Source organism: Moschus berezovskii, chromosome 19 (assembly GCF_049115385.1).
Source record: "Moschus berezovskii isolate FMDL1 chromosome 19, NW_MosBer_1.0, whole genome shotgun sequence".
Taxonomy (NCBI): Eukaryota; Metazoa; Chordata; class Mammalia; order Artiodactyla; family Moschidae; genus Moschus; species Moschus berezovskii.
The window spans coordinates 39,835,404-39,851,208 of NC_142478.1; the positions used below are offsets into that span (position 1 = coordinate 39,835,404).

General features: G+C 37.2%; 1 protein-coding gene and 1 non-coding gene across 4 annotated transcripts in view; one reads left to right on the forward strand and one right to left on the reverse strand.

Moving 5' to 3' along the window:
* The window catches only part of FSTL5 (follistatin like 5), an 882,948-nt gene that overhangs the window by 90,668 nt on the left and 776,475 nt on the right, over positions 1–15,805 (forward strand). For 2 of the 3 annotated variants that reach the window (XM_088827832.1, XM_088827833.1), the window contains exon 2: positions 12,750–12,780. In XM_088827832.1, coding sequence (XP_088683958.1) covers positions 12,750–12,780 — 31 coding nt within the window. Of the gene's footprint in view, positions 1–12,746; positions 12,781–15,805 lie in introns of all 3 variants that reach the window. The other variant, XM_055405237.2, reaches the window with a different exon arrangement.
* Positions 11,791–11,901, reverse strand: LOC129542956 (small nucleolar RNA SNORA72). The gene has a single exon (XR_008683208.2). It is a non-coding gene; the product is annotated as a small nucleolar RNA SNORA72 (small nucleolar RNA).

Sequence of the window (15,805 nt, forward strand, 5' to 3'; positions counted from 1 at the left end):
AAGAACTGTACAAAATATATCTTCATGGCCAAGATAATCACGATGGTGTGATCACTGACCTAGAGCCAGACATCTTGGAATGTGAAGTCAAGTGGGCCTTAGAAAGCATCACTACGAACAAAGCTAGTGGAGGTGATGGAATTCCAGTTGAGCTATTTCCAATCTTGAAAGATGATGCTGTGAAAGTGCTGCACTCAATGTGCCAGCAAATGTGGAAAACTCAGCAGTAGCCACAGGACTGGAAAAGGTCAGTCTTCATTCCAATCCCAAAGAAAAGCAATGCCAAAGAATGCTCAAACCACCACACAATTGCACTCATCTCACACGCTAGTAAAGTCATGCTCAAAATTCTCCAAGCCAGGCTTTAGCAATATTGTGAACTGTGAACTTCCAGATGTTCAAGCTAGTTTTAGAAAAGGCAGAAGAACCAGAGATCAAATTGCCAACATCTGGATCATGGAGAAAGCAAGAGAGTTCCAGAAAAACATCTATTTCTGCTTCATTGGCTGTGCCAAAGCCTTTGACTGTGTGGATCACAATAAACTGTGGAACATTCTGAAAGAGATGGGAATACCAGACCACCTGACCTGCCTCTTGAGAAACCTGTATGTAGGTCAGGAAGCAACAGTTAGAACTGGACATGGAACAACAGACTGGTTCCAAATAGGAAAAGGAGTACGTCAAGGTTGTATATTGTCACCCTACTAATTTAACTTATATGCAGAGTACACCATGAGGAACGCTGGGCTGGAAGAAGCACAAACTGGAATCAAGATTGCCAGGAGAAATATCAGTAACCTCAGATATGCAGATGACACCACCCTTAAGGCAGAAAGTGAGGAGGATCTCAAAAGCCTCTTGATGAAAGTGAAAGAGGAGAGTGAAAAAGTTGGCCTAAAGCTCAACATTCAGAAAACTAAGATCATGGCATGTGGTCCCATCACTTCATGGGAAATAGATGGGGAAACAGTGGAAACAGTGGCAAACTTTATTTTCTTGGGCTCCAAAATCACTGCAGATGCTGATTGCAGCCAGGAAATTAAAAGACACTTACTCCTTGGAAGGAAAGTTATGACCAAGCTAGATAGCATATTGAAAAGAGGCATTACTTTGCCAACCAAGGTCCATCTAGTCAAGGCTATGGTTTTCCAGTGGTCACGTATGGATGTGAGAGTCGGACTGTGAAGAAAGCTGATCGCTGAAGAATTGATGCTTTTGAACTTTGGTGTTGGAGAAGACTCTTGAGAGTCCCTTGGATTGCAAGGAGATCCAACCAGTCTATTCTAAAGGAGGTCAGTCCTGGGTGTTCATTGGAAGGACTGATGCTAAAGCTGAAACTGCAATACTTTGGCCACCTCATGCAAAGAGTTGACTCACTGGAAAAGACTCTGATGCTGGGAGGGATTGGGGGCGGGAGGAGAAGGGGACGACAGAGAATGAGATGGTTGGATGGCCTCACCGACTCGATGGAGGTGAGTTTGAGTGAACTCCGGGAGTTGGTGATGGACAGGGAGGCCTGGTGTGCTGTGATTCATGGAGTTGCAAAGAGTCGGTCACAACTGAGCTACTGAACTGAACTGAACAACGGTTAATAAGTCTTTGTATATGTTTGCCATGAACATTTATATTGACATCCCTTGACTATTTTCACAGTTATTATCTATTGGTATTGGTCATGATTTTATATTTGCATGCCTTTATCTGAGCTTCTATCGCACTACTGTGTATACACATAAAGCCCCCTTTTGTGAATGATGACATTAATTAATTCAAGAATAAGTGTGAATCGTAGAAACTGGGAGCCAAATTACTTCACCTAGAATACATCATTCTTTTGATTACTGCAGACATTGTTTTATCTTGTTACTTTTTAATTTTGAGTTTATTTGATTCATTATGGACTTTATTCAATATTCCAGTAAAACTCTTCTATATATTTGAATTTTCTTAAATTTCATGTCAGAAGTTTTTTTTTTTTTTCTCAGCACATATTCAACCTAAACACAAATTGGGTGTGTCCTTCATTACAAGCTATAAGCAAAGAAAAATAAATAAAACTGCATTTGCTTCCTCATAACTTAATGTTATTACTATTGGGGGGTGGGGTGTGCCCCCTGCAAGTGAGATCTTAGTTCTCCAACCAAGGATGGAAGCTGCACCCTCTCCAGTGGAAGCATGGAGTCTTAACCACTGGGCCACAAGGCAAGTCCTTCTCAACTTTAAGAAGTGAAGTTTATCAACTCTCAATCTATGCCATCCATTCAACTAAAGGGAACTTAAGAAGAAAACAATTTCTAATATTATCATGTTAATGATCTAGGTAGCATGGACTTACCATGAGCTTTCTTTTTTAAAAAATATTTATTTAATAGGATTGCACCAGTTCTTAGTTGTGGCATGCAGGCTCTAGTTCCCCGACAAGGGATTGAACCTTTGCATTAGGAGATCAGAGTTGTAGACATTGGACCACCAGGGAGTCCCACCATAAACTTTCATTTAATGGTCAAATGCAAACTGAGTCACGTGTTGCTGAGGAAAAGCAAACTCAAATTAGAAAAATTTTCTTTATCATTCTTGAAGTGATGAAAAGAGGAGATGCTTGTCTTTTACACTCTTGCTGAGCCCTACTTCTATCATGTAGTTATACACTGGTTATCATCATGTATATCCAAGGAAAGATTTAGAACAGGATCTCAAACTCAGAGAGATAATTTGTACTTTCCTAAGGAACCAATTCAATTCTACCTGCACTTGTTTCGTTCTTACATCCCTCTATGTGCAGAGCAGCCTGTGGGAGTCCTGATACTGATCAAAGGGTGCATAAGTAATCTCATTAATCTAATATCATACATATACAAATTTTAAAAAAGATTTTCCATGGGTATAACCTGTATAGTGTTCATCACTTTTCCTTACAGTGTTTTAAGCTTTATAATATGGAAGGGGAAGACCATTTATTGATTTATAACAATGTTTATAACTCTATGCTTTTATGATGGACTTGATGCATTCACCATTTAAATGGTTTCTTCCCTTCCCAGAGAGCATGTGCTTCATAACAAAAAGGGAGAAATTGGATAAATTGTGTTTGAAGATGCTGTGGCCAGGTATATAGTTTTAGTGTTTGATCATAAGACATTATTTAGGGTACAAGCGTTATCATTTCAGTTCAGTTCAGTTACTCAGTCGTGTCCGATTCTTTGCGACCCCATGAATCACAGCATGCCAGGCCTCCCTGTCCATCACCAACTCCTGCAGTTCACTCAAACTCATGTCCATCAAGTCGGTGATGCTATCCAGCCATCTCATTCTCTGTCATCCCCGTCTCCTCCCACCCCCAATCCCTCCTAGTATCAGACTCTTTTCCAGTGAGTCAACTTGTCGCATGAGGTGGCCAAAGTATTGCAATTTCAGATTTAGCATCAGTCCTTCCAAAGAACACCCAGGATTGATCTCCTTTAGAATGGACTGGTTGGATCTCCTTGCAATCCAAGGGACTCTCAAAGAGTCTTCTCCAGCACCACAGTTCGAAAGCATCAATTCCTTGGTGATCAGCTTTCTTCACAGTCCAACTCTCACATCCATACATGACCACAGGAAAAACCATAGCTTTGACTAGACGGACCTTGGTTGGCAAAGTAATGTCTCTGCTTTTTAATATGCTGTCTAGGTTGGTCATAACTTTCCTTCCAAGGAGTAAGCATATTTTAATTTCATGGCTGCAATCAGCATCCACAGTGATTTTGGAGCCCAAAAAAATAAAGTCTGACACTGTTTCTACTGTTTCCCCGTCGATTTCCCATGAAGTGATGGGACCAGATACCATGATCTTCATTTTCTGAATGTTGAGCTTCAAACCAAACTTTTCACTCTCCTCTTTCACTTTCATCAAAAGGCTTTTGAGTTCCACTTCACTTTCTGCCATTAGGGTGGTGTCATCTGCATATCTGAGGTGATTGATATTTCTCCCTGCAATCTTGATTCAGCTTGTGCTTCTTCCAGCCCAGCATTCCTCATGATGTACTCTGCATAGAAGTTAAATAAGCAGGGTGACAATATACAACCTTGACGTACTCCTTTTCCTATTTGGAACCAGTCTGTTGTTCCATGTCCAGTTCCAACTGTTGCTTCCTGACCTGCATACAGGTTTCTCAAGAGGCAGGTCAGGTGGTCTGGTATCCCCATCTCTTTCAGAATGTTTCACAGTTTATTGTGATCCACACAGTCAAAGGCTTTGGCACAGCCAATGAAGCAGAAATAGATGTTTTTCTGGAACTCTCTTGCTTTCTCCATGATCCGGTGGATGTTGGCAATTTGATCTCTGGTGCCTCTGCCTTTTCTAAAACCTGCTTGAACGTCTGGAAGTTCGCGGTTCACATATTGCTGAAGCCTGGCTTGGAGAATTTTGAGCATGACTTTACTAGCGTGTGAGATGAGTGTAATTGTGCGGTAGTTTGAGCATTCTTTGGCATCATCAGATGTTAGTAAATGTCATACCAAAATTCAAATACTAGAAAGGAAACATTCTTAATTAAATCTTCTAGAGTTATAACATTCTCTTTATTATTCTGTGTTGCTGTTATTCGGCTATACTTCAGTTTGACTAGATACTTTAGAACCACCATATCTCATTTGAAAAATTACAGCTTGAAAATTTGTTTCCAGCTTGAAAATTTTACCCTGGCTTAGATATGTTCCACTCATTATGTTGTATTTTTTTTAATATTGAAGAAATTGTATCTTTCAATCTTGTATTACTTCTGAATTCATACTTCCACCCAGATTGTCCTTTCTAATCTTTAACACACTGTCTGTAAGGATCTATTTGCCCATTTCTACCACTGAGCTGAATTTCATGGAGTCTATTTATAAATGAAAGATAGCACTTTGGGATTCTTCCAAGAAATGATGTGGAACAAAGTAATACATGAATCGTTTGCTATTATTTAGTTTTGATATGTGGCCAAATATATATTTCTTATTTTAAGATAAGATCACATTGGCAGAAAATCTTTTGGAAGAATATTACAATTCAATTATACCAAGAGAATGGCATTTCTGCTATTAAGTATGAGACCTAAATTTTCATAATGTAAGAATGTTTCTCAAACGTATCATGAAGAAAGAATAACAAATCTTTCTGACCTCTCATTGCATAATTAAACAGTTACAGGTTTCTTCTTAACATTTCCACATTTAAAAATTAACATTTAAAATCTGAAGTAATAGTTTGTGAAATAAAATTGTGAAAAATACATATTGCCAAGTGAACAATGCAATATTTTCATCATAAAAATAAGTTGGAACAGTAATTACCTTGAAAATACTAAAATATATATGTATATATATATATACACACACATATATCTGCACACACACACACACACACATATATATATATATATATTTACACTGACAGAGTCTAATACATGTTTAAGAATAAATAAGATAGGTTATCCTTTTAATCCTCCTACATTACAAGTCTGTTCCTATTATTCCCAGTTCATAATATTCACTAGCAATTTATCTTCTATAAATTTAGGCTTCTTACAAATTTCCCATTTGTAGAATATTTAAGGATATTTCACTGGAAATTTATCAGTATAACTATATAAAATTGTACAAAATAGAGAATTGGTATTCATAAAAATAATAATAAAATAAAATACAATGCCAGTGAGTATTAAGCTTATTTGGTTGAAGTTAAAACTTCTTAAATCAGTATCACTGTATACTTATGATGCCAAAAATCAACTAGGACTTCAGAAACCAAAGCTGTTTTACTCAACTAGTCTCATAAAAAAAAAGAAATAGTGCATTTAAAGTCTAGTCTCTCTTCAAATTTCTGACAAGTCATCCTCCTTCACCACTCACTGGACTTTCCTTCAGCTACATAAAGAAAATAAAGCATCATAAATTGAGCATGTTTGATTTATCGTATCAAACCTACAAACTTCTTGCATCTATAACCATGTCTTCCTGTGCCCTCTTACTGTGCCCAGCTGAAGAATGAAGGAAAGTCCATAGAGGCATTGTGCTTGTTTTCGCTCTTTTGTCTTTTGTTTTATTTGTGTACATTTATAATATATCATAAATATACACAAATAAAACAAAAGGCAAAAGAGCAAAAACAAACACAATGCCTCTATGGACTTTCCTTCATTCTTCATCTGCAGACCATCCTGGACTTTTCTTTCCCTATTAGATTTCTCCCATTCCACTTTTACCCCTTCATATACTTGTCAATTATCTTCTCCTTTCTTGAATAACTTAAAATGTACACTCAAGCCAAGAATGTGTTTCTTTTGAAGTCAATGTTTTCACCTATGTCAGTTCTTCTGGTGGATATTGTCAAAATAACTGCCTGATTTGACCTTATTTATGTCTTGAATTGTTTACAATATACAGTTCTATATTATTCAGTGCTTATATACTCTCTGAATGATGACTTATACATAAGCTGGTGATTTATAAATTTATGCATATTGTTGAAATATCTCTCATGAATTCCAGACACTTTGACCATCATCCTACTTTGCATCATCAGAGTGATATTCAAAGTAAAATCAGATTTGGATATCAAACCCATAAAATTTCAAGGTTTTTGCTCTTAAAAACAACATTGTTTTAAGTGTCTAAACATCTCGAAAGATGAAGATATGAAGAAGATGAGAAAGATGATCAAAGACATAAAGGAAGATCAAAAGTTTAATTTTAGACATGATAGGAAAGGAAAGTGAGGTTGCTCAGTCGTGTCCAATTCTTTGTGACCCCATGGACTGTAGCTCTACCAGGCACCTCTGTCCATGGGATTTTCCAGGCATATGATAGTTCAGTTCAGTTCAGTTCAGTTCAGTCGCTCAGTCGTGTCCGACTCTCCGCGACCCCATGAATCACAGCACGCCAGGCCTCCCTGTCCATCACCAACTCCCGGAGTACACTCAAACTCATGTCCACAGAGTCGGTGATGCCATCCAGCCATCTCATTCTCCGTCGTCCCCTTCTCCTCCCGCCCCCAACCTTTCCCAGCATCAGAGTCTTTTCCAGTGAGTCAACTCGTCGCATGAGGTGGCCAAAGTATTGCAGTTTCAGCTTTAGCATCAGTCCCTCCAATGAACATCCAGGATTGATCTCCTCTAGAATGGACTGGTTGGATCTCCTTGCAGTATAAGGGACTCTCAAGAGTCTTCTCCAACACCACAGTTCAAAAGCACAGTTCGGCGGTCAGCCTTCTTCACAGTCCAACTCTCACATCCATACATGACCACGGGAAAAACCATTGCCTTGACTAGACGGACCTTGGTTGGCAAAGTAATGTCTCTGCTTTTTAATATACTATCAAGGTTGGTCATAACTTTCCTTCCAAGGAGCAAGCGTCTTTTAATTTCATGGCTGCAATCAGCATCTGCAGTGATTTTGGAGCCCAAAAAAATAAAGTCTGACACTGTTTCCACTGTTTTTCCATCTATTTCCCATGAAGTGATGGGACCAGATGCCATGATCTTTGTTTTCTGAATGTTGAGCTTCAAGCCAACCTTTTCACTCTCCTCTTTCACTTTCATCAAGAGGCTTTTGAGTTCCTCTTCACTTTCTGCCATAAGGGTAGTGTCATCTGCATATCTGAGGTTATTGATATTTCTCCCGGCAATCTTGATTCCAGCTTGTGCTTCTTCCAGCCCAGCGTTCCTCATGATGTACTCTGCATATAAGTTAAATAAGCAAGGTGACAATATACAACCTTGACGTACACCTTTTCCTATTTGGAACCAGTCTGTTGTTCCATGTCCAGTTCTAACAGTTGCTTCCTGACCTGCATACAGGTTTCTCAAGAGGCAGGTCAGGTGGTCTGGGATTCCCATCTCTTTCAGAATGTTCCACAGTTTATTGTGATCGACACAGTCAAAGGCTTTGGCATAGTCAATGAAGCAGAAATAGATGTTTTTCTGAAACTCTCTTGCTTTCTCCATGATCCAGCGGATGTTGGCAATTTGATCTCTGGTGCCTCTGCCTTTTCTAAAACCTGCTTGAACATCTGGGAGTTCACGGTTTATATACTGCTGAAGCCTGGCTTGGAGAATTTTGAGCATGACTTTACTAGCGTGTGAGATGAGTGCAATTGTGCGGTAGTTTGAGCATTCTTTGGCATTGCCTTTCTTTGGGATTGGAATGAAGACTGACCTCTTCCAGTCCTGTGGCCACTGCTGAGTTTTCCAAATCTGCTGGCATATTGAGTGCAGCACTTTCACAGCATCATCTTTCAAGACTTGAAATAGCTCAACTGGAATTCCATCACCTCCACTAGCTTTGTTAGTAGTGATGCTTTCTAAGGCCCACTTGACTTCACATTCCAAGATGTCTGGCTCTAGGTCAGTGATCACGTTATCGTGACTATCTTGGTCATGAAGATCTTTTTTGTACAGTTCTTCTGTGTATTCCTGCCACCTCTTTTTAATATCTTCTGCTTCTGTTAGGTCCATACCATTTCTGTCCTTTATCGAGCCCATCTTTGCATGAAATGTTCCCTTGGAATCTCTAATTTTCTTGAAGAGCTCTCTTGTTTTTCCTATTCTGTTGTTTTCCTCTATTTCTTTGCATTGATCACTGAGGAAGTCTTTCTTATCTCTCCTTGCTATTCTTTGGAACTCTGCATTCAGATGCTTATATCTTTCCTTTTCTCCTTTGCTTTTCGCCTCTCTTCTTTTCACAGCTATTTGTAAGGCCTCCTCAGACAGCCATTTCGCTCTTTTGCATTTCTTTTCCATGGGGATGGTCTTGGTCCCTGTCTCCTGTACAATGTCACGAACCTCCGTCCAGAGTTCATCAGGCACTCTATCAATCAGATCTAGTCCCTTAAATCTATTTCTCACTTCCACTGTATAATCATAAGGAATTTGATTGAGGTCATATCTGAGTGGTCTAGTGGTTTTCCCTACTTTCTTCAATTTAAGTCTGAACTTCGCAATAAGAAGTTCATGATCTGAGCCACAGTCAGCTCCTGGTCTTGTTTTCGCTAACTGTATACAGCTTCTCCATCTTTGGTTGCAAAGAATATAATCAATCTGATTTCGGTGTTGACCATCTGGTGATGTCCACGTGTAGAGTCTTCTCTTGTGTTGTTGGAAGAGGGTGTTTGCTATGACCAGTGCATTCTCTTGACAAAACTCTATTAGCCTTTGCCCTGCTTCATTCCGTGCTCCAAGGCCAAATTTGCCAGTTACTCCAGGTGTTTCTTGACTTCCTACTTTTGCATTCCAGTCCCCTATAATGAAAAGGACATCTTTTTTCGGTGTTAGTTCTAAAAGGTCTTGTAGGTCTTCATAGAACCGATTAACTTCGGCTTCTTCAGCATTACTCGTTGGGGCATAGGCCTGGATTACTGTAATATTGAATGGTTTGCCTTGGAAACGAACAGAAATCATCCTGTCATTTTTAAGATTACATCCAAGTACTGCATTTCGGACTCTTTTGTTGACCATAATGGCTACTCCATTTCTTCTAAGGGATTCCTGCCCACAGTAGTAGATATAATGGTCGTCTGAGTTAAATTCACCCATTCCAGTCCATTTTAATTCACTGATTCCTAGAATGTCAACGTTCACTCTTGCCATCTCCTGTTTGACCACTTCCAATTTGCCTTGATTCATGGACCTAACATTCCAGGTTCCTATGCAATACTGCTCTTTACAGCACCGGACCTTGCTTCTATCACTGGTCACATCCACAACTGGGTACTGGTTTTGCTTTTGCTCCATCCCTTTATTCCTTCTATAGTTAATTCTCCTCTGAGCTCCAGTAGCATACTGGGCACCTACTGACCTGGGGAATTCCTCATTCAGTATCCTATCATTTTGCCCTTTGATACTGTTCATGGGGTTCTCAAGGCAAGTATACTGAAGTGGTTTGCCATTCCCTTCTCCAGTGGACCACATTCGGCTGTGGTCCCTGTGATCAGATTGGCTAGTTTCCTGTGATTATGATATCAGCCTGTCCGCCCTCTGGTGCTCCCTAGCAATACCTACCGTCTTATTTGGGTTTCTCTTACCTCGGTCGTGGAAAATCTCTTCACAGCCGCTCCAGCAAAGTGCAGCCGCTGTACCTTACCTTGGGTGAGGGGTACCTCCTCGAGGCCGCCCCTCCTGACCTTGATAAGTGGGCTGTTATTTATGAGAGGTCAAAAATAAAGCTGAATATTTGAATCTGAAGTTCAATGCTGAGGATTAGCTAGAGATACAAATTTGAGAGTCTTCAGGAAAAATATGGCACCTAAGACCAGAAGACTAGGTAAAGTGAGCAAAGGAATAAGGTATACAGAAGAAAGATAAGGATTCAATATCTAGGAAACTAGTAGTTAGAGACTGAGGAGACGTGAAAGAATCAGTAAAGGAGATAGAAAAGGAGCAGCCAGACAAGAGGAAAATGCAAAGCAGAACAGCACCAGAAGGCAAGCCAAACAAGGAAAAAAGTGCTTCTTACTTGGCCATGTTCCTTATGTTCGAGATAACGCCATTCTTCTAGTGGCTCAGACCCTTGAGATCATCCTCATCAGTTCTGTGTCTCACATCAACACTCATTCTATCCACAAACCTTTTTAGTTTTAACTAGTTTTGCAGCTCCACTGGTACCACACCATTCTGAGCCATCACCTCCCATCAGGATTCCTGCAATGCCTTCTCTATTGTCCCTCTAATGTTGTCCTTTCCTTGTTCAAACTATTCTCTATAGGCAAAATGAGTCTGTTTAAATGTAATTCACATGGTGTTACTCCTCTGAGAAGAAACTCTCAGTGGGTTTTTCAGCTCTTCAGTGCAAAAACAAAACACTAACCAATGCCCTCAGTGCTAGTCTGTCTACAACTCTTATTTTCTTGACTGAACTTTGTATTAAATTCCTCTTACTCAAGCCTGCCCCGTTACACATATTTCCTTGGTATTTTTTACAGTGTCAAGACCTGCTGTATTACAAGGAGTTTGCAGTTGTTTTTCTCTCTTAATAGATGTTTTCCCCAGATATATGCTTGGATCATCCTCTCATTTCCAAAATTTTATTCAAAAATTATCATTGTAGACCTGTATGAAGTTGTAGTCACTCCAAAGTACACCTTGTGTGGTATATCTTTTGCTAAATAGAACTTATTGTCATTTATGTAATAATCATGGTTCATGAGGACATATTTTTGTTTGTTTTGTTCATCATTTATCACTTAGAGCAGTATCTGGCACATAGAAGTGATCAATACACATTTGCTGAAAGAATGATTGACTAAATGAATGAAAAAGTGTCAAAATAGAAGGAGAGCAATAGAGAAAATTTTTTTCATTAGTAACCGTTTGGTAAATTTAAATCAACTTGTCCTATAATTATGAAACAATAATGTGCTTTTAGAGCATGTAATTATTATTTATAAATATATATAATTTGTATTAGAATTTTAGTTTAAATGAGCAACATATACTCTAAATTAAAACTACATCATAATTAAAAAATAATTAATTAACAGAGTACAGTCCAGAATTTAAACATAAAGTCTGGATGGGCTAAGATAAGAGATTTAGAATACAAAACATTAGCTTCAGAGAATCATACATTTGGTTAGCATGTTTCAATGAATACATCTATCAAGATGCATTTCTTAAAATTTTACAATTCATTTAATGGCAACTTGTAATCATCAGACTAGCAATGGTTATCTTCAAATGTTATCACACTAGCTGTGCTACCATTTTTCAAGGTTGATCAGATACCTAGAGTCACAGACACTTCCCACACAAGATGCATCATATGAATCAGACCTGGTGATACCATTTATAAAACCAGACCTAGGTAGAGAACTAGGTCTGGGGACACAAGCGTGGTCTTAATATAGGGAAAGTTAGGCCTGTCAATATGCATTTTTATTCTCAATCTGACTCTGGGATGAATACTTACAGCAAAATAACTTTTCATATTTTTACTATGTTTATAAATTCTATCAAAATTTATTGACATTCATATAATTCTGCATATCTGTGTATCTTTTAGTTAGAAACATATTTCAAAATTATTTTTAGTTTGAGAACCTGAAAGCTTTAAGCAGTGTAAACTGTGCCTGAGTATTAATCGAGAAATTGTAGAGTTCACTATTTCTACTTAAAAACTCGAAAGCAAACAAATTCTTCTGGGGTTGCCTGGTAACTAATAAGGAGTATGCCAAATTGAAAGACCGGTCTGACTGAAGCAGCTTTGAATAAATAATCGAATTGTTGTCAACTTGAGCCTCAGAGAAGCAAGACAGGGAACAATTTTAAGTTAAACTGAAGGAAAGACATTTGAAATATCTTTCGTGTGTGTGTGTGTTTTAGTGAATTCTCCATTGCTTGCCATTAAACTTTTTCCTCACCAAAAGCATAGAATTAACATAAAGACACTAATAAAAAATTCTGAAGATGTGATTTAATATCTGTTGGGATTAAATAAAATGGACCAAGACATTTTAGAGACACAATATGTGTTTATTATTCATTAAGTATTTATTTATAAAATCATTTGTGAGGTGTATTGGTTTCTTAGAAACATTTATGTACACTAAGAATGATTACTGCTCTCATAAAAGATTTGGCATGTGTTTTTAAAGTGAGAATTGTGTTACAATGACTCTTGGATATATGTACAGTAAATTATTTTGACAAGACTTTAGTTAAAGTGTTATTTTATATCACACTGTTGATAAAATGCTTACAAACTTTGAACTATTTTTGTTTTATTTCCAGCAGGAAAAGAGTCAAGAACGTTCAAGAATCAAAGGTAAGGAGTGAAAATTTTAAGATCATAGTTTTACGTAAGTATATAAGAAAAAAAATTGATGCTACCTTGAAAATATAAATGAAATGAGAAAAACAATAAAACTTCAAAATTTTCAACATGATTTTAAAGTCATTGTGAATGCTTTGGGAACTCTCGAAGGCAACTGAAGTTTGTCAAGATTGCCTTTCTTCATGCAGTGTTTTTGGAAAATTCAACACAACTTTCTGTTTATTTCCTGAGATATTTTCATTTAATTCCTCCACCAACCATTGTCCATAAGAGTAGGTGTTCTGTCACATCTATAATTTAGGAGATGACCCTTTTAAAACTGTGCTTTGTGGAGAACCAACTATTTAGTCACTGCCATCTCACTTTATTTTCTCTGAAAGAGCAAATAAATATATACTGATATATTAGAAGTTTGTGATGACTTTTTCTATGGCATAGTCAATCTTAGTCTGACATAGGAAGTTTCTTTACCCCATAAAGAGAATCTTATTTGAAATGCATTAATTGAGATAATATTATTCTAAGTAGATTGTACTACGTCGACAAAAAGTTTCCATTAGTATGTGCTTCTACTGATTGTAATCATAGACTATAGTCGATTTACAATATTGTGCTAATTTCTGCTGTATAGCACAGTGATGTCATATATGTGTGTGTGTGTACATTCTTTTTCATTTTTTTCCATATAGTTTATCACAGGATATTGAATATGGTTCCTTGTGCCATGCTGTAGGACCTTGTTGTTTATCTATTTTGTTTATAGTTTGGGATAGTCAGCTAATCCCAAACTTCTAATTTATCCCTCCACCCACCCATCTTTGCCTTGGTAACCACAAGTCTGTTTCGGTTTTGTAGATAAGTTCATTTGTGTATATTTTAGATTCCACATATAAGTGATATCATATGATATTTGTCTTTCTCTATCTTACTTCACCTGGCATGATAATCTCTAGGTCCATCCGTGTTGTGGCATATAATGAAATAGCTTTATTTCATTCATTTTTATGGCTGAGTATATATATTTGTTATATATATTCTTTATGCACTCATCTGTCTATGTACATTTAGGTTGTTTCCATATCTTGGCAATTGAAAATAGTGCTATTAACATAGGGGTGCATGTATCACTTTGAATTATGATGATCCATACGCCTAGTAGTAAGATTGCTGGATCATAGAGCAACATTATTTTTATTTTTTTGACCTCCATACTGTTTTCCATAGTGGCTGCATCAGCTTACATTCCCACCAACCATATAGGAAGTTTCCCTTTTCTCCACACCCTTGAAACATTTGTTATTTGTAGACTTTTTAACGTTTGCTGTTCTGATTGGTGTAAGATCATTGTAGCTTTGATTTGTGTTTCTTTAATTATTAGCAATTTTGTGCAACTTTTCATGTGCCTGTTGACAACTGTCATGTTTTATTCCATCCTTTTTGCATAGGAAAATATTTTTTTAGAGCTTTTTGGAGTTTTACACAAATAAATTAAAAATATATATATATATATATAACTGTGGAGAAGTTACAAAGATTACATGTATTCCTGAAATGATAAAAGGATAGTTACATTTTTGAGGGTGGCTGGATTGATGTAGCAGCAGAAGATTGATGTTACCAGTTTTGCTTACTTAAGTACAAATATAATCTCCTCTGTGCATTTTCTCACAACAGACTGATTTATACAATTTTTTTCTTGTTTGATCATCTGTGTGTTTATATTACAGAAAAATATGAAAAGACATACTTTAAAAATTTTTGCTATGTTTATTTTGTGCAAATGAATTAGGTAAGACTACCTTTCCAGGGATTCCAAAACTGCTCTTTTTCAGCAAACTTAAGTATATCTTGTTATTTTATATATGAATTCATTACATTTATTTATCCTCAAAACACTCATATTAACTCAAAGTTTTGTACTTTGTGTTGTAAAAGGAAATTTCTATTCCAAGAGGTGCTATGTGATGTTAATTTAAGTGATAACATGCATTTTAAGCATATTGACTGCACATCTTCCTTCTTATAAAGGGGCCTAGTGTTTCAGATTAACCTTAAATCATATTTATAATTCCATTATAGTTGAAAGAAATTCAGTATAGTTTTCCATTCAATGCTTTATTGCCTTGGAGTACATAAATTAAATCATCTGAAGTAGTAGAAATTATGCTTTTTCAACTATTTTTCTGGGAACATGTTTTCTTTTATAATGTAATAAAAATTTCAAGATGATGCTTGTCACTTCTGTCATTGTTATTGGCTGACACATGGTTCAGAATCTTCACATAATGTCTGCTAGACTACCGAATTGTAAGTAAAATAAATCAGAGATATATAGTTACATCAAGACTTGCTGTCTAGCTCTACTTAGAGGAACTCTACATTTTTTCTTGAACAGTTATGGAAATCACCTTACAATATTATCTTACTGGAACTTATGAATGGCCATTTAAAATATTTTTAAAATCATTATTAAGAAGAAAAAAGCAATGTCTTACCCATTATTAGATAACAAAATTCTGAAAATCAAATATTGTACCTTTCTTGGTCACTAATACTTGAAATGTAGACTATGGCCTCATTTGATCTTAGCAAACATTTCTCAACTAGTAATTCTCTGGACTTCCTGACTAATTGCTAATCTTATGTGCTGGAACATGTTTATTATATTGCCAAGAATTATGCAGTCTTTAATCTTTTAATTCCTTGCATTTGGTGCCAGTTTATGCTTGAAACACCAATCCCAACCTCATGATATCAGTGACCTGAAATTACATTAATTCACATAGCAATGAATATCCAATGAAAAGCAATTCCTATTTCTTCTGTGTATGCTGCTGCTGCTGCTGCTGCTAAGTCACTTCAGTCATGTCCGACTCTGTGCGACTCCATAGACCAAAGCCCACCAGGCTCCCCCGTCCCTGGGATTCTCCAGGCAAGAACACTGGAGTGGGCTGCCATTTCCTTCTCCAATGCATGAAAGAGAAAAGTCAAAGTGAAGGCGCTCAGTCATGTCCGT